At 45.6% G+C, this 25,640-nt stretch overlaps 1 protein-coding gene across 6 annotated transcripts in view; it reads left to right on the top strand.

Moving 5' to 3' along the window:
• The window catches only part of SH3PXD2A (SH3 and PX domains 2A), a 265,522-nt gene that overhangs the window by 159,213 nt on the left and 80,669 nt on the right, over positions 1-25,640 (top strand). For all 6 annotated transcript variants that reach the window (XM_076338945.1, XM_076338946.1, XM_076338944.1 and 3 more), the window contains one exon: positions 12,260-12,288. In XM_076338945.1, coding sequence (XP_076195060.1) covers positions 12,260-12,288 — 29 coding nt within the window. The remainder of the gene's footprint in view (positions 1-12,259; positions 12,289-25,640) is intronic.

Here is a 25,640-nt window from a genome sequence, read left to right as displayed (position 1 = left end):
TACGTTTTAGTGTTAGAATCAGAGAGGATGTTTTAAGACTGCCTGATGCTGGTACATAATCAGGGAAGACAAGTCTGCTTTTAGTAGTTGCCAATCCGGCAAAATTTACTAGATGCATTTACTAGATATGTTTTGGAGTTTTACAGTTTCTGAAAAAGCTCAGTTCAAAGGACAGTGATTAGAAAAGTTTCCTAGAGTTCATGAACTCGCAGTAGATCTTACATGCCGTGATTTATGTCTCTGACTAGTAAATTAAAGAACCTGATGACTTGAAAGATCTTTCCATGTGCTTCTTCGTAGAAACAGGCAGACAACAATTCCAAGGTATATAAAATTGGTGTCTTATAGAGAACTACATTACTTTTTAGTATGCTGGAAAGACATTTGATGTTGCAAGACAGTTAACTGAGGACATGCTGCTGAGGCAGATTTGGGAAGCGGCCATGTTTTAATCTCACGGTTCTAACTGAAGGAAGTGTAATGAGGAAAGGAAAGACTACAGTCACCAGATGAAGAAGTCAGAGTTCATACTGTGGGCTTGATCTCGTCTTCCCACATGCATTATAAGTTTTTGCCTCTCCTGGAAAAAATATTTACCATTCTTAGGGCCATATGTGCAACAGATGATCTTAAAAAGTCAGGAGAGAGATCTACCACTAAAAGGGGATGTAAAACTAGCTAGGGCAATAGGGTATTTAGCAGTGCAAAGTAAGTACAGATGCAATAGCCATCTGCTGTCTATGCACACTGCTGTCTTAATCTTTCAGGTCCCACTGCCCTTGGACATGTAGCAGGAGCAGCAAGACAGAGAGGTCCAAGCAGCATGGTGCTAAAAAGCCAGATGAGTACGCAGAAGTGATAGACACCATAAGAACAGCACTAGAAAGGAATGCAAAATTGTGTAATACCAAGCATCTGGCACACTCTCCTTTCTACTGGGAGCTTGGAGGTCTAGCAGGGCCTGGGCCACGTCTGGAAATGCCTGTAACTCATTTCTTACTTTGCTAATTTAGAGCTTTTAAAATGTCAAAAATGCCAGCGGCAGCCTAGGATTTCCCTGTGCGAGCCTCCAGCGTGTGGGCTGGTGCCAGTGCTTGCACCACGTACTGGCACGGGCTGCGGGGAATCCTGGGGAGCGACGCCGAGACCTGGTGCCCGCTGTGGGGTGGTTTTGAGGCTGTTACAGGGCAAAGGAGAGCATTCGGGGGGAGGCTGTGAGTGGGTATCCTCGCAGCTTGGGCAGTCAAAAGGAGAAGGGCAGGCAGGAAGCTCTTCTGCTTTGCCTTCCTGGTGGGCTCCCTGCAGGGTTCCATTCCCGTGGGACTCCCCAGGGCTCAGTGTCACCAGGCCCTGCAGATTCGTCATAGGGAACCGTGCTCACAGGTGGGATGCGGACAACGAGGGTATGTGGGTCGAGGGGGATTGCTTGTGTCAAGGGCTTTCCCACACGCAGGAGGGGAGAGCAGGAGGAAGGCAGACTGGACCACTGTCATTTGGGTCACTGCTCCTTTCTCGGGTCCCTCTGCCCCAGATGAGGAGCGAGAAGAAATCGGAGAAAAAATAGTTGGATATTTTTGTTGTGTTTCTGTTACTTGTTTGGCAAAGGGGAGGTAAAGGGGTGGTATAATAGCAACCTACAGCTTCTTGAAGGGGAGTTACAAGGATATTGGAATCAAACTCTTGCTGGTAGTGGCAAACAATGCAAACAGGAGCGATGGCCACAAACTGGAGTGGAAGATTGAAACTGGACAATAGAAGAAACTTTACAGAAAATAGTTCCTTATTTCCCTTGTAGTTACCATCATTATTCTCTCTGGCATATGGAAATGTGGGAGAAGTGTTGATGTGCTGTTTGAGATCCTTTACTTCAGGGATTCAAAGATTTTGGGGTGTTTCTTTGCTCAGCAACACCATAAGCAAAGCAGCAGCAGTGGTTGTAGCACTTACCACCGCTGGCAATCCACCTCCTGGCCATAGGCACTTTGCAGTGGCTCCTGTCCTTCTACTGGCATCTGTCCTGGCATCCATCCCCTGGTGTGAAGAGACCTGCTCTAACCTACACCTGGGGCTGGTTGGATGCCACTGGCAGGTCAGGTCAGGCCATCAAAACTTTTGGGTTGCTGTTGCACCCCTGGCTTACTGTGTGAGCTTGCTTAGTCACCATTTCTACAGCCCTCATCTCTAAACTTGTGATGAGGTGACTCACTCTCATTGAATGCATGCTCGATTTTATTAGATAGTCATCAACATGTTTCATATGCTCTCTATTAAAGAATTACATGTTTCTTTCCTTGAATATCTTCTGGAAACAGCTCAGGTAAACAGCCTAGGCAGGGGAAGCTCGGTACCCTTTACCAAAAAAAAATCCTATAGGTTGTCTCTTGTCAAGTACTGGATGCAGCATATGGGAGAATTGGGAATGATGAAGTATTTACTCAAATTGCTAGTTTCCGCTGCATTGAAGTCAGAGACACTGAAGGCACTGCAGCATTTATAACTGATTTCCTGAACAGTGTAGCAAATTGAGATGAGAGCCCTTTTCTTGTAACTCACATGTGCAACAGAAATCACTTACCTAACATAAATCAGAGCTAAATTGCTTTTAAAGGCTCACAAAACATTTCTGAAAGAGACAGGATGAGGAAACCATTTTGCCACAGCAGAGTATGTCCCCATGATGAGTCCTATTAAAGCTTGATCAAAAAGCCTTATTGGCTTTTCATTAGAGCCTGGTTATGTATAGTTGAAATTCAGCAGTGGTTTCAACAAAATAGGCACAGAAATATGCACAGGAGGTAAACTTAAGCAAGAATCTAGACCATCAAAGTATGTGATTAAGGACAATTTAATGTGCTGAGTAATGCAGCGTGATTTGGATGTAATTTATCCTAATCCAGTCTGATCTTTTACAGGAGAATATATTATAAGGCCACAATTAGGTGAGACCAGGGCCCCATCTGGCCTCCTGTCTCCAACAGTGGCTTACAGCCAATAAAAGAAACAAAGCAAATACAGAGTGAGCTTCCCTTGTGTATCCTCTCTGCTTCTGGCATTCAGCAGTTATGAGACTTTTTGGGTCAAAGCATCCAGAGCATGGAGTACAATAGCCACCATTTATCCTTGCTTCGTGAATTTATCTCATTACTTTTTGAACCCATGCCTAGTTTTGGAGATTACAACGTCTAACACCAGTGAGTACCATGATTCAGCTGCGTTACATGCAGAAGCTCTTCTCTTAGTTTGATTTAAACTACTGTGCTCCAACTATTCTTCCTGGTGCAGTAATTCAGTGGCAAAAGCCTTTTTGGACAAGCTGTGTCTGGACCGGGGGTTGAGGCTTGGAAATCTGTAACTTGCAAGTTTTCTCCTCTTCCTTCCCTCTCTCCTTTTCCAAGGACTCTCTGGGATGAGAGTTTTGGGGGTGACACTGTTGGTCTCCATGCATGCTCCAGCAGAGGTGGTGGTATCCTGCCTCCCGTGAGCAGGCACAACTTGGTGCGCAGTGGGCCATGTCTCCTTTCAGGGAGGTTTTCCGTAGGAGGGCAGTGCCACTGTGGGATGGAGGAGACAGTGGCCCGTGCACCATACACGTAGCTCTAATCAAGTCAGTCTGAAACAGCAGAAGGAACACGTCCCTGAAGGGGGACAGCAAAGGGACTCTGCCTTTTCTTTTAATCACTGTTCAGGCTGCAATTTAGGAACCCAAATGGACCATGTGGTTGCCCATCAGAGGTTAGATCCAAATCTCCTATGGAAACTAGAATTTGAGGGGTCCACCCTCAAATCAGGAAGGGCTCAAAAAAAATGAAGTAAAGATTCAAAGCCTGTGCTGCCTTCTTAAGCTCTTAATCAGATTCGTATGATATATATGCAAGCTCATTAGCCCGACTAGTTTATAAGGTACATTTGAATTTACGATTCTGATATTCAGTACTTAATTTGTAACTATGATTAGATGCATCTTTTAAACATATATTGTATCTGCGTGTAGATGTGTGTAATAAAATCCAAAAGTGAAGAGCACAACTGGAAAAGCTGCACATGAGAATGATTAATTTTTATTACCTTGTTTTTATCACTCAGCATTTATGCTATAAAGGCTATAATAAAGTGACACATGCTTGGTCATTGTAAGACAGAGATAAATTTGGCCTCCCCGCAAGGGACAAGCAAGGTCAGTTCAGAGGAGATGAAGAGCGCCTCCACCCAGAGTTCTTGCTAAGGTAAATACATTTTTCTGTCCTGTGGAGAAATTTGCCATCTGAAGGAATAAACAGGGTAAAACAAAAACAGATGAGGATGTGACTCTTAAGCAAGATCTTGGTTTTATACTTCTTTCCAGGAAAAAGCTTGCTATAAACATTCATGTTGTCTTTTTCAAGGCCACTGAAGCCTTGCAGTAGAGGATCACATGGTGTTAGCTCATTGCCCCAGTGTCCTGCAGCTTCCAGATTGTGCCGAGCCGTCTCTCCCTGGTGCCGGGGAGGCCAGGCTCTGCTGTCAGATCGCCCTGCCCTGTATCTCACAGCCTGGTGAAACGCTGAATGTGCGATTCTAAAGCCCTGTCTTCCTCCAGGAGGATAATTTCATCATAAAAACATATAATTGTGAAAAATTGAAGAGGCTAATTCTGCATTTCTTCAGCCTGAGCCAAATACTGAAGTTGCACTCTGGAGCCAAGCAATCAACTTAACCGCTGAGAAATCTTGGCACAGAAATCTGTGAAATGTCAGATCAATGATTCAGATTGAATTGAATTTGATTGAATCAATCAAATTCAGATCAATCAATCAATCAGAAATATGTGAAATGTCCCCAGTCATTTAGGGAAGGGGCGGGATGCCTCGAACCCATCTCCCGTCCTTCTACACAAAAAAAGAAATGGTGACAGCCGCCCCCAAACACTGTGGGTCTGCGTGAGGCTGAGATGGTCCATGGGGATGTCATTTATCTTGGAGCTGTCTGCATCCCCTGCACCTTGGACTCGGTGGCAGAGCTCAAGTTGTGCTGTACGGGGCTAATCTCCAGGATCCTCTGAGTGCAGAGCAGAGGACACTGGTTTTCCTTGTCCTGCACCTGCCCTTCATGATACAAATCCATGGATTCAGGTGCAGGGAGCATTGCTGGAGAGGAGGCAGTGTCCATCTCCTTCCAACCTTGGCTTTTCTGTGCAAGCTAAGGTTACTGGTATAGGGAAGATCTCTTCTGCACTTACAGATGAGTTTCCAGTGTTGTGCTTGGAGTTTCTCAGGGAGAAGCTGGGTTGACTTTTACTTTGTTGTGTTCAAGGGAGCTGTCAGAAGTCAGCACTAAATCAGGACCTCCAGCTGGAAGGTCCTGGTGAGCCAAACTGGGCCACCGTTGTTATATGATGCAGAGAAAATCACTGCAGCCTAACCAGAAGCATATAGTATATAAAGCTGCGCTGTTTGCTCTATGCCAGCGTTACAGCCATGCTGTGAAGACAACAGAAAGGTGGCAGGAAGGCAAAATTCTCTCTTTTGTGTTGTCTCCGTTCTCTTAAGGAGCTGGTTGCACAACAGTGGCGTACCCTTCTTAGCAGCAAGCAGAGACCGCTTCCAGCCAGCAAGAAATGCCTGGGTTTGAAGTCAGGTCGCCAGATTTTCTTCTTGCCCCTCAAGTCCCTCTTGCTTGCGGCTAGGAATTCTGGAGTCTCGGGACTGCCACAATGAGGCCCTTTCTGACAGGGCTAGAAAGCTCGACCTCTGCTCAGAAAGGACAGATTCATGTTCGAGAGGGTTCCACAATGCAATGATTTATATCAGGAAATGAGCAGAATATTTTCTAAAAAAAAGAAGAAGGAAAAAAGCCTTCATCTGTTTATTTGGCTCGGGGAAGATCAGCTGTGCTTTTATGATTTCAGAGGATGGAGTGCTGGAGCAGGAAAATGTATAGCTGTATGCAGCCATGTGTTTGAATTTGTGTTCCTGATGCATAACGTATAGAGTTAATTTTGCTTAATTACGTGTCATGTGGGTCTCAGAGCTCAGTGGGAATGGAGATACCTTCATGCACATGGTTAAACTTTTGCGCTTGGAGTACCATGAATGCGAATTTTAACCCTGCGCTCTCCATATAGCTCCTGTGTGTTTGTATAGTATTAAGGTGTTCGGGTGCTCCTCCAGCCATAGGCCTTGGTGACAGGCAGGCACCTAGTGACAGTTCTCAGTCACGCTTGATTTTGTGCCTTGTCTCAAATAGAAAATGTCGGTCTGGCTGTTGAGGAAAATCAGTTAGGAGAGTTTCAAGATGCAAATATATTCTCAAGGCTCAGGTTTCTGTACGCGTAAAGAGCAGTAGCAAAGTATTTTTGTATTGGTTTACTTTAAAAACAGTCACAGAATTTGATAGCAGCGCTAAGAAAAATAGTTTGTGAAAAAGTGGTCTTCGTTACTGGCTGCAAACCGTATGAGTGTTGGGAAGGAGAGAGTGGACTTTCTTGTTAAAACATTTCTATGCTTTTAATCTGCCTGGCAAATCATTGGCGATTAAATGATAATCTAAGTTGTTTGAAATGTCATACATCTCCACCGCAGCCTACCCACACCACTAGAGACTTTTAGGAATTAAGGAGCATGGGAACGTAAACGCCTACAATGTATTTAAACATGAATTAGCAAAAGCCAACAAATACGGAACAATTTTAATTTATGTATTAAAATACTCTAGAGGATACAGATTAACCTCCATTACTCAGAGTTTGTCACTGTCTCATCTCCTTTGGACAGCAAACACTGAGAAACAGACAGGAAGATGATTTACCTTCCCTTTAGCTTCTGTCTCGTCTGATGAAATGTCTGCTGTGCAGCTCCCCCGGCCATGCTCCTCCATGGGTCTGACAGCTCCTCATGCTTTGCAGGCACTGTTTTCTCTCACAGTTGAAACTCACGGTTGTCTGAAATCTTTGCTAAATGAGTTGAAGCCGAGCCTTGCTTTACTGACAGGCAGGGGCCCTGAGCTAAAAGGGCCAATATCTGAGAAAGGAGGAATCCCACAGAGTGAGCTTGCTGGGTCTGCTGTCCCGTGGCAAAGGGGAGAAGCTTTTAAAAGAGCCTTTGCATCATGGGTACTGCAGGGATGAGGTCCCCCGAAAGAATACATCACCTCCGAGGGGGAGCTGTGCAGGAGCCAAGTTGCAGCCTTGCAGCCCCTCCGTTGATGCAGTGTTGCTCTGCAAACTGTCCTGGTTCCTGCAGGACGCTTCTGCTGACTTGCCGGGTCTCCACGGAAGATGCAGGAGAAACCCTCTGGGCCAGATACAAATCAAAATGAATTAGAGTACGGCTAAAGAGAGAGGCACAGTCCATTGCAGATGCACCTAGTCACCTCCAGTCTTCACCACCGCTTGGAACATTTCTTAGGCTTTATTGAACAAATGTCAGGATACTCCTCATTTGTTAAACAACTTTCCAATTGTGCCACTGCTTGGTTGTGTATATCTGTACGTATTTAGATAGATGAAAACACACGCACGCACACATCAATGTTTATTAACTCTCACTGAATACAGCAGCAAAGTCAGTCCCTAAAGAAAGGATGTGCCATAAAAATTTTCCATAACATTGTTAATAGAGCCTTCATGATTAAATTAGATTGCAAGTGACATATAAATTCAGTGACATAAGATATTTTTATCTTTCACAAATTTCCAGACTGACTGTGGATAGCTTAGTGTGATAACAAGGCAATCAGCTCTATAGCAATGCTCGTGGTCTTCCTTTCACGTTCATTGCTAGCTTTCAAATGAGTAACGTTATCCTGGTGTAATGCTGATGAGAAAGAACATCCAGCCTCCCTCTCCTTTGTCATTGAAGCAAGAAGAGTGTGTCCAGCTTGTGTGACATGCTTGGCACCAGTGATATTTTAATATTGTTAGCAGCAGGAAATACTTTCCTTGCCAGTAATGAGGTTCAGTGTCAGCTAAAGATGGTGCCCCACAGGAAGACTTTAGACAAAATTGCTATATTCTGATATGAAAAAGGCTAGAAATATGCTATTTTTGTGAAAGGTGTTTGTTCAAGTATGGAGTGATCCTGGCTAATGAAGAATGGACCTGCCAGTGCTACTTTTAGTTCCACCCGCTGGTTTCACTGCTATTTTTGTAGCTATGGCTGAAAGGGAAATTAGGATGGTGGTGTCTGTTCTTTTATAGAAATGGAAGAAGAATGGAAATATGAGTGTGTGTATAAAGATAAAAAAATAAAAAGAGCGAGAGCTTAAGAGAAAGCTTGCCTGTGTAGCTGCAGACGTGACATTCAATTCATCGAACCTTTCCTTGGAAAGGTTTTTCTTCTGCAAGGCCAGGTTTCTTGCCTGATTTAAGGGCTAGCAGTGTGCCAGGTGCAGTCTGTATTGCAGGAGAAGATCAGAGTTTCTACTTGGAAGTTGTTACAGTTAAGAGAAACCATGAAATAATTTCCTTTATTGTTTTGGAGACATAATCCAATACTTCAGCCTCACACTAATGCTCCTCTGAAAATAGTGAGACTGAGAGGTATTCATCTTATAGATTGTCACTTGGGAGAGGGAAAAGACATTGATGAATCACATGCAGAATAATAGGACATAAAAAATAAACATGGAGTCAGGCAGAGCTCCTTGCTGCTGCTATGGCAAAGCAGCAGCACAGGTTTTCTTCATTAGCAGAAAAGAGAAGAGTATGTATACAAAGAGCACTTTACACAGCCAGAGAGATTAGTTGCTATGCCTTCTTTGCTTTCTATTTCAACAGTGATTTTTTTTCTCATCCTCGCTGGGAGGAACAAATGTTTGCTTCCAGAGTTTCACTGGGGAGATGAGGATTTTATTTCAAGCTCCATTTTATTTGATACTGCTTTGTCCTGATTTTATGAGTGAAATGTGGGTGTACGAAAAAGTGACAAGACAGGGAGACATGGGGTACATGGACTTTAGGAACTCCAAAATCAGAACCTGGTAAAACTTGACTTTAAAACTTACAGAAAGAATAAATGAAAAGATGAAAACTTGCCCAATAGGTTGATGGTTGGCTTATTTTTTTTTTTTAGCGAGCCTCATGAGTTGGGGGGTGGTGGTGATTCAAATAAATACTTTGTAACAATCATTTAATTTCTTCTGTAAGGATGATCTTGTGCTTAAGACTAGAAACTAAGACCAGAAGCTGTAGGTTGAATTGCCTTCAAGAGTTTGAATACACTCTGGATCCTCTGATGATGTTAGTTACGTTCCTGATCTCAAAGGGACATCACTGAGAGCTACTTGCTGCTTCATCCTCTTGTAGCTGACCCTAAATTGCTCAACTGGGCACTTTGCAGTGACAGGAAGGAGCTTTTTCCCTCTTCAAACTAACCTAAAGGTTTGTTTTCACCATGCACAAGCCATTAGAGAAGTAATGATGGGGTTCGTTGGACCAGAGCTCCTGGCCCACGTGAACGGTTACTGCCTCTGTTGGCACCATGTTTGCCATTCACCAGAAATGTGGCTTGCCACATCATATCGAGGACAGTGCTCTGTGCTTGCATTAGTGGTGTGATGTGGGATGTGTCTGCCCATTGCAGGGCTTGTGTGAGGAAACTTAAGGGCAAGTAGACTTCCATAAATGATGTGCTTTTGCTGTGGAAGACATGCCAGCCAGATGAGGAACTGAACAGAAAAAAAAAGTGAAAAAGTTCTTTATGGAGTAATATCTCTTGTCATCACATGATATGTGTGTAGAAAGAAAAAACAGTTTCAAAATTTTGCTTTTTTTTTAATCTCTACCTTCTTTAAATTGCATGGATGAGTCATGCTTTAGAATTAAAAGAACAAGCCCCATTTAAAACCTTACTGCAGTCACTCACACAAGCCCTAAAACCAGCTAGAGACTGGGCTGAAAGATGTGGGAGAGCATCCAGGATGGAGGTTTGAATTCTGAGCCTTGTGTGGCATTTGCCGCCATTGCATGGCGAGAGCACAGCCAAATCATCTTCTACTGTACTTTCCAAACTTGGTTACCAACTTTGGCCTGATCCGGTGGGCAAAGACATTCAGCAACACCTTTATCCATTTTTGGTTGCTTATTAACCATATCAATCCATCAATACCCCATTTCTAATCATGTAAATTGGGTGATTTTTTTTTAAAGTGGCAAAAAGGAGTTAGGTTTTCTTTTGCAACTTCAGTTAGGCTGAAGGCTCTTTCGCCTCTCTCTAATGGTGCTTGCCTTCACCCTGCTGTGCATGCTCTGGTCACCTACAACCTCTCTTAGGATGCTTGTGGGGTGCCACCATCACAGCTGGCTGGCAGAAGATTGCCCTGGAAATGTGTGCTGAGGGCCTTCTGGCAAAGACTGGAAGGATGATCTTGTTTATCTTCTAGGGATTGTGCCCAGCTACACCATCCTCCCCAGGTCCTCATGGGTGCTAACATTTGCAAGAGCTGGGTGCACCCTTTTTGTGCAACACAGAGAGAGGTGGGGAGGTGGGGACACAGCGTGCTGCAGAGGGAAATCCCAGCTGAACCCAGCTCAAAGCTGTAGGGCTGAGAAGGTCCAGGAGCTCTGTTGCAGAAAGCGAAGGGCGGAAGGGTTTGAAGTGGTCATCAAGCATGTGCACGACGGAGATATTAGGTTAAAGCAAATTACATGTGTGGAGCTCAGCAGGGTTTCACCTTCTCGCCATTTAGCACTGTCAGAAGAGAGGCAGTTCAGGGCAGGACCAAACACAGACTTTCACATGCCAAGAGAGCTGTATTGACAGCAACCGCAAAGCTCCAGGCTGGCGTGGGAGCAGAGCTGGGGCAGAGGACTGCATTTAAGGGATTGTGCCTTCTCTGGCTCGTTCTGAGGGTCTCTGTTTCAGGCACCATATAGCAGGCATTATATTTGCATATGATATCACTTCTGTAGAAGAAGCAGCCTATTCATGAGCAGTAGCATCTTCACATCAAATACAACTGCAGACATGGCTGACAAAACAACTATTTAATTGAAATAGAAATGACACTGGAAAATTCAAAGAGGGTGCAAAAAACTCCCAAGTAGTTATTACTCACTGGAAGCAAATCCTAGACATGTAAGGCACGGGGTGCATGCAAAGTGCTGGGAGAAACAGAATTTATGGGTAGACACACCTCTGCCCTCAAGGCACATGTCATTTCTTCAGATGATCCCCCAAACTCTCCTGAAATTAAATACATAGTTTGGGACAATACTTCTCTGATTCCTCCAGAGTATACAGCATGCTGCAAGGGACAAAACCCCCACTCCTGACAGTCTGACCCACAAAAATTTAGAGGCTGCTGCCTGCCCCTCCAGTGGGATTCCTGCAAACGCAGCCTGCCTCTGCAGTGGGTTCATAGGGTGATGTTCCCAACATTAACGCCGCCGGGTGCGGTGTGTGACTGTGCCGCAGGCACTGTGCCCACACAGTGATGCTGTCTCTGCCTGATCTGTCGTTGCCTGGGCTCCTGCCTGTGCAGACCATTTCAGAGCTGGGGCTGAGAGGCTCCAGAGAGCGCCGGGAGGAAGCACAGCCATAGCGAAGTATTTCTGTCCTCGGTTCTGCTTATGCCAAATCAGTTCTTGCAGCTCCCTTCTGTAATTTCTTCCCACTTCTGTAGCAGCTGTCTGAGCTTTCAGCTGTTCTGCTACGAGCAAAGGTGCCAGCACCCTTTAAATCACTACAGAAAAGTAAGGGTGCATTCCCCATCCTGGAAGAAAGAAGAAAGGACAAAGTTTGGGGTTTGTTTGGTTTTTTTTTCCCTTGCAGAAGACAAGTGCTTGTCAGAGATAACTAGGAGGGGTCTGGAGGTTATTTGCAAATTAATTCGCCTCTGAAAGGAGAGGACTGCAAGCAATGCCACATAAGCCTGTAGTAGCCGCACCCCTGCAGCAAAGAGTTAATATTCCCTTTCCTCTCCAGGGGAACGTCAGGGGTTAATTCAGTAGCTGTGCATTTAATAGCTAAATTTAAAGGGGAAAAAATGACACCCTTCTCCCCTGCCTTGCTGGTTGTGGATGGTTTGCTCTGTCTCGTTGATCACATGCTCCCCGAGCCCCTGGTGCTGCAGAAGCCCCAGCTGCTGCTGCTGATGAGCCAGTGCTGCTCAGGATCTGTCCTGGCCCCTGCCTGTCAATGCCTTGCAGTCCTGACCTCCTCTTTAAAGGACGGAGGGCGCAGGATGAGTCCTTGAGCATATGGGTGGAAATTTGGGAGGCACCTATTCTCTCACCACTGTTTCCAGCTCTAACCATGTCTATTTGTTGTTGTCTTTTTTTCAGGGATTATGGATCTTCCAAGAGAAAATCAGGTAAGATACCATGCTTTCTATGTACTGCATGATTACAGAGAAGACCTTCACCCTCCTCCCCCCTGCCTTTTTAAACCTTTCTTTATCTTGTGTTGCATGAAATTGTGTAGCAATTTAACTTTTTATTGCTGAAGCCTGCTAGAGACAGGCATCAGTTTCTTTCCTTTGCACTGGAGAGGAGAAGAAACCCACCTTATATAGTATTGCAGTTAAAATGACTGCTCTCCTCTGACTGTATTTATACAACTCCTTCTCCAGTCTGAGAGGATAATTATATTAAATTTCTCCCTCTTCCATTTTTTTCTTAAGTCAATCTTTACCTGAGTAAACAGTCAAAATGTAGCCTGAGAGTTGGGGTTCTTTTCCGGAGGGGAAGGGAATGCTTTTCTTCTGGTCTGAATCTTTTTTCTTTTTTTTTTTTTTCTTTTTTTTTTTTTTTTTTTTTTTTTGCCTTTCCAAAAGGCTCTGGTGAGGCTTCTGATGCAAAATGTTCTCAGTGCCTGTGTCTGGGTTTGGGCTGCATCAAAGGCTCTAACTCAGTGTTTTGTTTTTAAGATCCTGGATTCAAATGTCCTGTAAAACCCTGATTTGAAACTATATAAATCAAATTTTTCCCCTCCTCTTGTAGCTCTTAGTGATTTTTACAGATGTGTTTTCAATAGGGACATGTAATTATGGGCCTCTGGGTTTGGCTGCTCTGAGCTGGATGTGTCAGGGCTTTCTCTTTTTTTCTCTTTTTTTCTTTTTTTTTCCCTTTTATTTTTTTCCCCAAGCAGCATTGAGCACCTGCAACTCTCATTGACTTTGTTTGGAGTCTTGGGTGCTCCAAATTGCATTCAGAGCATCCAAAGAGAGGCCTTTCAAACCAATAGCAACGCCTGGAAAACTCTGGCCTGTGTGCAGGGGAGGGGAGGCTTTTTTTCTTCTTGCTTTTTAAGATGATGAAGAAACACTGCAATGGCTTAGTCTCTGGGAAGGAAGGGAGGATGAATGTAACATACTGGACTCCAATGAATGTCACTGCCTAGATTGATTTGTTGGTTAATTATGAGAGCTTTTAAGCTGCAGTCCTGTAATAAGCTAAGTGATGCACTAAAGCAAAGCTGTTGCTTGACCCTGACATCCTGTGCATCAAATGGCTGTTGCCTTTACAGGCCAATACTTTTGGTACCCTTTCCCTGAGGTGGGTTGTGGTAATGAAGAGGCAAGCATCGTACAAGGTGCTGGCCCGACACGATAAACTAGGGCACGCTTCATCTTCCTAATCTACACAGCTTCTGTCTGGGTTGTGCTTCTAGGACCTCCTAATTGTAGTATTAAGTGAAGTGTTTGTTCACAATGGCCCGTGAATTAAATTGGCAGCAGCACTTTCTCTAGAGGGACTGACCATAAAGGTCCAAGTGACTCGGTAGAAGGCAGAGCTGAGTGTGGGAACTCCTGGCTCTGTGCCACATCCTGAGCACTGGGGGCTTTTGGGCCATGTAAAGACCTTTGAAAAACGTTGCTGAAGTCTCTGGGGCAACCTGATTTAGCACTGACCTAGAACAGCATTAGGAAACCAGGAGAGCTTTGGGCTCAGTGCACCAGTTGACATGCACAGGAGTTGCAATACTCTTGCAAGAGATGTGAGGAATTGCTTTGGGAGTGTGAGGAAACTGCTGCTCCTCCATTCCTGTGGCTCTGGGGGGAAGTTGGAGCTGATCTGCCATGACATTGTGGGGAGAGGGATTAAGTTGAGTCAGTGCAGCTGAGATGCCATTTGTGGATGCTGCCCTACTGGGCTCTTCGTTGGCCTCCTGCCCTGAGAATCACAAGTGACATGCTCATCCATCCCTGCAAGGGATGGATGCTCAGGTCTGGCTCTCTCCCTTGGCTGTCCCACCTCCACATGCTGCCGGGTCTCCTTTTGGGACTGTTTCCTCTTCTCTGCTTCTTGGTGCTTGGCTGTTTGCACAGCTAGGGCTTGGAAACAGTGGGGTTTAGAGATGCTTTTTCTCCACTTACCCTGTACAAAGAGAAATGTGAAGCAGCTCTCTGACCAAAGTGAGCTGCATAAAGGGACTCTGTTCTCATCTATCTTGCCTGATGTTAGAGCAGCAGAGGAATGCTTCCTTCTGTTTGGAGCTGGATATTGTGGGAGTGTGCACACAACGAGTGAAGGAATATGCCAAGGGAGTTGGTAGTTACAGCCTCTAACAAAGACCAGCTTTATGGTACTTGAACAAGTGGTAGCGTAAATAAGCACAGATTTCCAGGGTGTGCTGTGAGAGTCTTCTGAGATAACAAATAGCTTTGAAACGTAGCTTCCTCTGTAGGTGCAGACACTATTCTGCCTTTAAACAAGAGGCAAATAGGCACTTTTAAATGCAAGCACTTCCCAACAAATCAGACCTGTGAACACGTCTTCTGTCTTGACCAAAGATGTGCTGGGAGGAGGCTTTTGGGTGTGAGCACGGCTGTCCCACGCTGTCCGGCAGGAATCCTACAGCTGCCATGTCTCAGGCATGTGTAGGCATGACACGAGTGTGGCCGATCACAGAAACATTTGGGGAATGCCTCTGACAGTGTCACCTCTACCCTGACCTCTGCCTTGCCAGAGTGCATGTCTAGCTAGTCCTGTGCTTGCCCCTTAGAGCAGGGAGAAATTGGATAAGTTCAGAGTTTAAGAGGAGTTATGGAAACATTTATTGCTGCACCTGATACTGGCTGTAAATATTTGAGACCTTCTGAACCAAATGCAGTAGCATGGCATGTCCTTAGCTAAACAGAGGAGTCTTGCGCTGATCTGGGGCATCTCTGCATGCCAGCCCTGAGCCAGGCTTCCTCTTGTGCAATGTGCTATATAAACACATAGCCCTCTACTTGGATATTATCTAATTATAAATGCTTTAACCTACAGTCAGCTCAGAGACCTGGAGCTTCACTGAGGCTCTGCGTAGGCATGGGCATTTGCTGTGGCCTGAACTGCCACATGTGCTCTACCTTGGATTTGTGGGGCTTTGCTTGACATGCTGCGGAGCTGCTTCAGAAAGCTGCTTTCATATTTCCAGGCAATTGAATTGTTGCTCTATGACCATCTGTCAGTGCTGAAGAGACCTCAGTACAACTGTAAGGAGTGGTTACCATGGGCATATTCTGTACACTCGCAACAAATGGTCTCATCTAGGTCTCTCCAAAGACCCTCTGTAGCAAAAAGGGAAGGAATTACTTTTCAGACTCCAATTTGTCAATCGCATTAACCAAGTGAACAGCAACTCATCACTCGAAATAGGCATTACTTCTATGCAAGCATCCATTGTGTGGTTTTTCTCTCCTCAAATCAAAATAATGGCAGAATTGCTGCAAGTCTAGTAACGGGTATTTGCATGGTACATTACAAACCACAAATTAGGTTAATCCACTCTGCAAACCCTACTAGCTACCATCTGTGCATGGTGAACTAATTAACCCTTGAGACATCTGCTAATCCTGATGCGGCTTGTAAAAAGAGTTGGAGTATGTTTCTCCCGAAGATGTGTGTATCCCCCCCACGTGCACACCCCCACACCCCTTGCTGGCTAGAGCAAGTTTCAGACTCCTGGAGTAAGATGATCTTGCCCTCTTCCCTTGCTGAGAATCTTTCTTGGCTGGTTTCATGCTAAACTTGTTGTGAGATCCCCAGTCATGAAGCTGAAGCAAGCACCTGGGATCTGGTGTTTGGTGGCAATAGGGAGTTGGTGTGGGCTTCACAGCTTTTCCACAGTGAGTCTCAGTGCTCCTCAATTACTGAGAGGGTTCTCCTTGCTGATAGTGGGGTCGGACCCGGCAGAAGAGATGCTGCTTCACCTTTGCTTTCAAAGCTAAAGCATGGATCTCTGCCACCTGCCTTGTAGGCGGCCAAGTCCTTGTGCTTACTGCTTTCAGTGTGCACTAGCAGGAGCACTGCTGGCCACCCCCTTCTAAAATCATGACAAAAAAACCCGCTGCTTGCTCACTCCCACTGCTCTGACTGCCTTGCTTGCTGCTGGGGACACAGCTGGCTTCAAGCTGCTGCTCAGTGGCTTTCTCTGGCACCTTGTTGCTATGTGGTAGGATGCTCCCCAAGTGAGGGGGAATAAACTTCAAAAAAAAAGTTTACGGTTCCATCAGTACTGCAGTGTCTCCTTTCTCTAGCTGATCAGATCCTGCCTGCATCAAGCTGGCTGTACTTTGGCTGAGTGTGCCAGCTGAAGTCTATTTAAATAGCCCCTGTAATTGAGCACTTAGAATATTAACTTAACAATTTGGTCCAAGCCAGTGTTGCCTCAGTGAGGATGCTGATGAGGCTTGGCTTCCTCAGCAGAGGGAACTATCCTTCAGCTTGGTTCCCACATCCAATTTTTGGACTAGCAGAATATGGCAGCACCCAGACAACAATCTCGGCTTCCTTTCCCTTCTGTAATCTAAAACTAGGAAGGATGTATCCGCTGGCAAGTAAATAAAAACTTCAGAGTCCATGGGAAGCTACTTCTCAAACTTTTTATAGAAACATCTGTAATGCTTTTTCCCCTCAATGGGGAAATTAAGTAGAGTTGAGAGAGTTGCAACAATGATGGAAGTGGGGCCTCCAAGTGAAAAACAAGCAGATCATTGTAACAACACCGAGGGCCTTCATGGCTGATCACTGTGGGATTGCTGCCTTGGGCTTACGGGTGGAGCTGACAGCAAAAGTTGTTTCTCTAGCCTAATTCTTCATTACTAGGGAAACCCTCTTCCTTGCTCTCATGCTGAGGATGCACGCTCTGTCAGTTTCAGGGAGATGCTTTAATTGCTGTTTCTTTGAGTTATTTGGGATAGTTTTTTCTGCTTCCTTTGTAATTATGAAGGGAAATGGCTTTCTCTGTCTTTACAGCTGAGCTATGCTCATCACTTCAGAGCTTAAGCTTTCTGGTCCCGTCACACTACACGTGTCTAGCCTGCACTTACAGCGCCGTGGCATGTCTCACTTTTTTTTTATCTTTATAAATGAGCTTTATTTTCTTAACTTCAGTTTGAACTGCCTCCTTTGAGGCGATATGGAGAAAATGAATGGTGTGTGCTAGCCTTTCTGTGCTTAATCATTCAACGGGGTCACAAATGTGTGAGCCATTAGCGGGACTAGCAAGGCTGCGTGGCTGGAGCTGTCTCTACCTGTTGCAGGACTGAGGTACCAACCCTAGGGACAAAGCTTTGTTGGTGCAACTGAATGTGGAGCTGTCTGCCAGCTCTGTAGCTCTGCAGCAAGCACTTAGCTACACATGTGTACAGGGAGAGGAGGGAACATACGGCCTCCAGCCCTGGCAGATATTTTATGATATTTGTGGGAGATGGCTGCAGTGGAAGGAAAAGGAAGGACCTCTCCAAGAGAGGCACGGTGCTGCCTTTCCTTTGCCTTAAGGTTGTTGCAGTATTTATGGGATGTTATCTGGAGTGGTGGATGCCCTTTTAATATTAGAAGGGCTGTGGACGCAACTGCAAGTGTGCTGTGGGCATGCCTTAACTTACTTAGTTAACTGTTAGATCTGTCTCAATTTTCCCCTCTCAGCCAGAGGAAGCCTGAACTTTTTAAATGGGTTATCAAAGGGGCCAAATCTAAGAGTGTTACTAAAGATGTTGAAAAAACCAATTAACTAACATGGTGAATCCCAGCATGAGGCAATGCATCTTCTGTCAAGGTGGTGACTGCAGCAGATGTCTTGGGGCTACCTGTGTTAAGCATGTGAGTAATGAAGCAGGCAGTTGGTTATCGCTTAATGAATCTGAGCCCAGGTGATAGCAACAAAGCTAGAATGTGTTTTTTAACTCAAATGTTAGTTTGAGTCATTCTGCTTTCATGTTTGTCTCTGAAGTCTGCCTCCCTATACTCCATCCGAAAGGAAAGCTTCAGTTTGGAAGGTTAATCTTTTTTTTTTTTTTTTTTAAGGTGGTGAATGGGGATCTAAGTTTGTCCAAGCCCATGGCAAGGTCCCAGGAACATCTTAAACCACGTAGCTTGGGATTGGTGTCTTAATCCTTGTAAGAAATCTGTGGTACGACATGATCCCTGCAGACTGAGGCACATGCTCTTGTTTGTGTCCTGATGAATCACATGTGCGTGCTGTGTTCCTTGCATTGTTTTCTACAATTAGTGCAGGAACAGCAATGCTGGACTGGCTCCTTGGTGTCATTTGGCCTGTTGATGAGGATGGCTGGACGAGGTAGTTTGCCAGCCGCTATTTTGTAACTTCACAAGCATGTACTGACAGGATTGCTCTTGATCAGAAATCAGGATCTGTGCCCCCATCATACGATTAACCTTCTTGGCTGTATGTACTAATTACTGCATGGAATTTAAAAACAGCAGATTCTGGCAGAACATTCTGGTTCTCACATAGCTTTTTTTCTTTTTTTTTTTTTTTTTGACAGGAGGATAAAGGATTTAGTAATAAAAGAAGGATAGAGTAGGCAGAAGCATAGCAACCGAGGACCAAACAAACCTTAGCATATAATTACTGGGGACGTACATTTTGGGCCTGGTTCTGGAAGGAGTTAGTAGTTAATGATCTCGATGTGCATCCTCAGATCAGTCCTTGATGATGGAGCTTCCTCTTCTCATGATGGAGAATTATTCTTCCTCAACTAGTGAATTTGCTAACCTCTAACTTCTGTTCAGTTTATCGGCTTTTGCCTGATGCAGTAATTCCCAAAACAGCTCACTTTCTTTCCTGATTTTTTTTTAACAAGCCTGTAAGTATCTTTTGGGTTTTTTTAACAAGTTCTTCCTATAACTGAAGGAACATCTACTCTGTGTTTTTTTTTCCAAAGCAGGGCTATTGGTCTGTGCTCAGGTGCGCTGGCACAGAGTGGGATTTGAATAAGAGCTTCAGCTCAGTCAGGCAGACTTCATCTCCTTGCAGCATCTCTGTGTGTGTGTCCTAATTCTGCATCTTCAGTGAAGATGTGAATCTGTCCACTCCAATCCCACACTCCAAATCCAGCTTGTGGTACTCTGGCAGGAGGAAACTGATCTCACACTTCTCCTTGTACACCATATTTTTAAAGTCACTGTTTAAACTGAAATGCTTTGGACTTCTGCCTGAAGCTACTGAAGAGAAGAGCAGATAGGAGACTTTATTCTGCACTGCTTCAGTTTTCTGCTGACAAGACATGTGACCCGTTAGATGTATAGGATCGCCGTCTTCTGGGTGGCTGATATGCTGAGGTGGGAGGAAGATGGGATAAGAGGGGAAGAGCTTGTGTGTTATGTGGGTTTTTTATTTTGCTCCTTGGCTTTTAAACTGAAATGTAGGGACAGGGTACAGGATTACGGAAAGGAATGTGTTTGTGCTCTTCGCAGTTCCTGGTTCAGCATCGATGCTGCGCAGAGCCCCATGTCAGGGAGAGAGGGCAGGGAAGGACTGCAAGTATGAGGTGTGGCTCGAGCACAGCCATGGCAGAACAGCGTGCACCCTTGCGAATGCCTCGGAGAGCCTTCAGCTGAGTGCCGAGAAAGCACTTGGTACCTTAGGGGATGTAAAGGCATTTCTCATGGTTTTAAGGAGTTCTCTATTCTCCATCTGCTCCTGTTCTGCCTTCCTCCTCTGTCTGTCGGTGGCAGATGGTATTAAAACTGCCTGTGTGGGTTTTTCCTCTCCTGCACAGAGAGAACTGCGTGGTATCAGATTTTGATTTTTGGCATGTTAGATAAGGCAGGTGAGAAATGCACTTGGGAACTGGAGTGGAGAGTGGTGATCCTCAGCTGTTGCAGGAATCTGTACGTAGCACAGACGTGTCTGGCTGGCTGAGAGGAGCAGACCTCTTACCTGAGTGCTTTAGATAACTTAGTCTCAGGCTGGTGAGCACCTGAAACTTGATCTTTCTTGTGAGAAGGAAACCTGGATGGCAGAGTGTGTGTCCTTAGGCTATTGAGAGCACTCACCCCTAAAATAGCGCTCCCTAAGTGCCTCCAGCTTTGTGCATGCTTTTATACCTGTCGCATTCTGGCTCGCCTGTGTCTGGGCTGTGTGACAGGCAAAATCCTCACCAGTCTGCTCTGGATGGAGTGGCTCATCTAACCAGAGATGGCTGGAAGCATTACTTACAACTCCTGCTGAACACCTTGTAACGTATGCATCGATTGGCCAGCTCAGTCTGCTGCCAGTTAAAACAGGCTGTCTGGACATGCCGATGCTGCAGTACGTTTTCTGTGCTTGGCAGCGTGACTTCTTTGCAGTTGGGATTTGACTCTTGCTTGGTGGGGTTTTTTTGGTTTGTGGGGTTTTTTTCGTTTGTTTGGTTTTTGAGCCATGCATAAATCCTAGTGTGCATACGTACCTGTGACTTTCCAAGTGCAATGGCTGGGGCTTCTGTGCCCTCCTCCTCAGCAGTGTTGGAGGCTGTTATTTTCCTCTGAGGGGTGATGCTCTCAGTTTGTACAGCTGTAAACGTGGATTAGTGTTCAGATATTCTAGGCACTTCCCAGCAAAACTGGGAACTGCTACAAAACTGTATGTGCAGGGGCCATACCACAGTGATCATGTGGGAAGCAGTCCTTGCTTGCCATGTGGAAAGAGTTAATATGAGCTATGGCTGCCAGAGCAAAAACTAAACAATCCTGGATACTTCTGGGTCTGTGAATGGGATTAGGATGGGCTTTTGCAGAAGTAAACAGGGTAGAAAATTGGGACTAAGTTTTCTTTACATTTGTACTTTTGGAAAGGATGAAGGACTATATGAGGCTGTGGAAGTGCAGCTGGTGAGCGTGTCACTGTGCAGATTGTCAGGCACGCGATCCTCTTGCCCCGCTGCTCCGTTCTGACTTGAGAAAGGGCGCTCTGGTTGTGGATTTGTCCCGTGCAGGAGTGAGTTACCCAGATTATGAATTTCTGAGGCATGCTCGAGTCACGTGAAAGCCAGATGTGAACATTTTCCAAGCAGTGTGTGTGGGTCTAGCTTACGCCAGGCAGCTCTGCTTACGTGGCAAGTGGAAGTGGTCTGAGATTGGTCTGCAGCGTTGTGCTGGGGAGGCGAGGAGCCCCTGCAGCTCCCGGAGCAGCCACCTCTGCTGGGGAGAGGAAGGTGCTCGCTGGGCTTGTCACTGCAGCTCAGCACATCTGCCCCCATCCCCTGCACAAATGCAGCGCCTCTTCCCGAGTACAAGCCCTGCACAGGCTGTTCGTGATGGGGCTGAACTCGGTGAATAGGACTAAAATTAAAGGCCTTATTTAATGCTTGTTGCCAATCCTCTTACTCATGCACTTTAGCTGGATTTGCATGTTTGATAATCTACTAGTCAAATATTTTTTCCAAGATGTAGCCCTTTTAAGATACTGCCTCCTGAACAGATGGCATGGGGAGTGGAGGTGATATTCTGCTTCAAGTATACAGAAGAGGAGATATCTGCAGGGATGAGAGGTTTACTTTAAAATGCAGGCTCCTAGTGGGGAAAAAAATGGAATACATCTCTATTCCTTCAAGGACTATGTTAGAACACTTGCTTTAAACATGATGCATCAGCATCCCACAGACATAAGAGCAAGGAAAGCTTATTTAAGCTGCTCTGGTAAGGGACAGGGTGGCCGCTGCTTGCCCAGCAATCACAGCAGCAAATCTGTCGTTGTGGTACCTAGGATGTGTAAAGGCTGACCAGGCCCACTCTGTGTCAGGCACTGGGCACAAATGTTGGTTTTGTTTAGGTCCCTCTGGAGCCTGGAGGGAGAAACATCAATGGCGCAGTTCAACAGGGTGCCTTGAGCCGTAGTGCTTGAAATAAATCAAAACACTTGCAACCTTTCTGTGCCATCCTCCCATTTCTCTGGCTATCTGTTGTTCTCTGCCTAAGTGAATGAGTTAATTGTGTGAGCCAGGAATGTGTGAAAATGGTTCCAATTCAGATCAAGGCTCATCTGCATTTTTCATCTTTCCGAGCTGTTTTACAGCTATATTGCAGAGCTACATGTAGACTCTGTATCAGAGTAATTCTCTGATAAAAGTACTTCCATTCCTGGGGGAGGTTAGCAACAGCATGTATTTCTCTCTCCCTCCCCTAGTCTAGTACTATTGCATCTTACTGCCTTCCCATTTAACCAAAGCGTCAAGCCCCAGCTGAAGGGGAAGGGGCTAGAGGAGAGAAACCTGGAAGACAGGCTGACAAAGGATGGTCAATGAGTCTGGGGATGAAGGGTTTGGAGGTGGCTCACAAGGGTATGGTGGAACACTGAGCATGGTGCTCTGTGTGCACATGGGAGCAGAAATAAGCCCCACAGTTTTGGGGTTCCTCATTGAGCTTCCTGCTCTTGGTTGTATGGATGGCCAGCCTCATCTTGTCAGGAGGAGGTTGTTCCTCAGCTTGTCTGAAGAGGGCAGGAAGTGATGAGGGGAGAAGAGGAGGCAAAATCCCAGCAAGAAGCTCTGGAGGAGCCAGAGGAGGGATTGAGTAGACTGAGCCTGACCCCCTGGGGTTCCTTACCTGCTCTGGGCAGTAATGTGTCCCACCTGAGCACCCAGGACAACAACATGGCACTTCATTTATACCAACTCCTTGGCAGGCTTGACCTCCAAAATCTAGATTGAAATAAAGGCTTAATTTCTGTTTTCTGTTCTGCCATACATGACAAACATTACAGTGAACAAGGCTCTAGGCCAATTCTAAGAAATAGAACAGCCTGGTCAGCCCACTTCTTGCTGACTTATCAAATACCACTGTTGGGATGAGAACACCCCCATTCTTCTCTTAATGCCTTTTATTTGAACAGTGATGAGCAGAAGAAGCATTTACTTCCCCCAGCTCCAGTCTGAGGAATCCCTGCCAGTTACTGGACCACTAGTGAAGTTCACTGGAGTGGAGCACTGATCGTTGACTTGCCAGGAAACCAGTATAGTTTCAGTTCACTCTGCGATGGTACTGCTTAGTCTCTTTTCACCCTTCCAGTTAAAACAGGAAAGGTGTATGTCTGGGAAATGAATCTGCAAAATGCTCAGCTGCACTCACCACTGTGGTGCTTGAATAACTGAGCCAGTAGTACCTCCTCATGGAGAGGACTAATGGCCTACAGAATTGATCACTGTTGGAAAGGGGCAGTCTCTTTCAGATGTTAGCATCTCTTCAGCATGGCCACTTACAATCCTTTTCTCGGTATTTTAAGGTGCACCTTAACAGCTGCAGGGAGATTTCAGTATTCCCAGGCGATGTTTAAGGTAGGGCTTCATGAGAACAAGAGTGTTATTCATTAAATGGACCTAAGACTGTTATCTCTGATGGAACACAACTTCCATAGAACAGGTCATGGCTGTATAAATAAACTCTCTTTACCCTCCAAAGCAAGGTAGCCACATCCAGATCACTTGTTGGGACTTGTCTTTGGCCCATGCTAACTTCTCAGCTATGCGCAGAAATCATTTGGGGCAAGGGCTACATGGCCAGAACTACAGCCACGCTGAGACTCATGGCCAGTATGATCCAATTCCTCAGAATTACTGCGGGAATATTGTTGGGAAATATGTAGCTTAACAGGCTAGACAGCTATACAGACACTAGTTTAAAAAAAAGTTTGTTATAAAGGTCCCTGATAGCCCCAGCAATATGCAACCTGTGAATCTTTAGGAGGGTGTTCCTTCTGGCCTTTACAGCAGTATAAAATAACAGACGCCGGACTCAACATTGAGCTGAACATTTTAAGCAATGTTACTGACAAAAAGAAACCTGCATCAGTAGCTACTGCTAAAATGCCTGTGGAGGAGGAGTTTCTCTGCACCTGCTGGACCAGGGACCCAGCTGGATGTGCAGTACTGATGTGAACCATGAATGTGGCATCTCCTGGATTTTGGTAGCATTGAGCTTGTGCGTTTGACTCTAGACTACAAAGGCTAGAGTCAGGTCTTCCTTGAAGCTTGCTCTGCCCTAACTGCATGCAAGACAAATAGTCTGCTGTTAAAATGAGATGAGTGGGGCTGTATTGCAAGTGTAAAGTGTTGGTCCCCAGCAGTCTGGCGCCTGTTCTCTTCCCAGTGGTGGGAGGAGCAGCAAACAAACCAGTCTCACTGGCAGCAGAAAAGCTTCTGGTAAAATCTAAAATAATCCGTTTCATGTGTTTCGTTCACCACAGTAACCAGTTTAATTATGTCTTTAAGCCTTTGCCCCCCCAAATCCTTCCTTTCCTTCCCCACCTGAGGAGCCCAGCTGACCCGTCTGGGGGTTGCCCACCTCCGTGGTGGCAGCTCGGGTGGGATGGGGTTCAGCAGCCGCTTCCAGTGACACGCCTGCTCCGCTGCTATTTCTGTGCATTGTGGCTCCGACAGGGAGCCTCCTCTGTGCTCTTCACAACCGCCTTGGCCCCATGGCTTAGCTGTAATTTATGGACCCGTGTTTCTTCTGGGCTTTTAAAAATAATTCCAGTTGGAGGGGTTTGTTCTGGCTCCAGCTGAAGTCGGCAGCAAGGGCTGTGGGGGTTGGTGTTAGGAGCAGAATCAGGATGCCATTGCCTTAGGAGTGCCTTGCTTTGAGCAGGCAACTTTAATTTCCCTTCCAAATACTGAGATTTCCCCCCCAACCTCCAAGTCATCGGAGACTAGCCGGCGCTCGGCCGTGCGGCGACAGGGGAGAGGAGAGGCAGGAAGTGAGGGTTTGTTCGTTTACCGTTACCAATCCCATTGGAAACGGCTCCAAGCCCCATGCAGAATTCCAGTAAAACTCTGTCCTAAAGGGGAAACCCGGGGCTGTTCAAAGCTTGCGTTTTGTTGGCCTGGGCACAGCATGCTTCTGGGGTCTTTGACCTCTTCCCTGTACCCTGGCTCCCTCCGCAGCTCTTCGTTTGAGCTCTCTGTGAAGTGGAATCCATCACTAATGTCTGATATTTTTATTATTTGTAGGGGGAACTCTTAGAAGCTGGTAGCAATTAGAGCTTAAATGTCTTGGAATTAAAAAAAAAAAAAAAAATCCCCAAGAAGGAAGTTTAATGCTAAGCAGATGTGCAGGAGCAGCTGAAATATGCTAGCTGTCTTCTGCTTCAGAAGCAACCTCATCCCACATCTAGCTGCTGTCAGGCTGGGGCAGCTGAGAAGTGCTGCTGCTTTTATGCTCTTCTTGGGCCTGGGAGCCCACATTCGGGACCTGTGGGATTGTTTACCAGTTAATACTTAGATTGCCCTTTTATTCTGGCTTAGACCAATGGTTTTGACAAGGAGAAAAAAATACTTTGTTTAAAAAGAAAATTAAAAGAAAATTGATAGTAGCGAATAGAATTGGTTTTTATGGTGAGTTTGGTTCCTTGAGGTCTCACATGGGGTGTTTGTAGATATGGCTACTGCGGATCTAGGTTTAAACTCCCTCTCTTCTCGGGCAGACAGATCCAGGGTAGCCCTAAGCTTCTGTTAAGCGC

The sequence above is a fragment of the Aptenodytes patagonicus genome, chromosome 5, assembly GCF_965638725.1.
Source record: "Aptenodytes patagonicus chromosome 5, bAptPat1.pri.cur, whole genome shotgun sequence".
Taxonomy (NCBI): Eukaryota; Metazoa; Chordata; class Aves; order Sphenisciformes; family Spheniscidae; genus Aptenodytes; species Aptenodytes patagonicus.
Note: the sequence above shows the minus strand (reverse complement) of the source record. Positions and strands in the feature narration are given on the sequence as shown.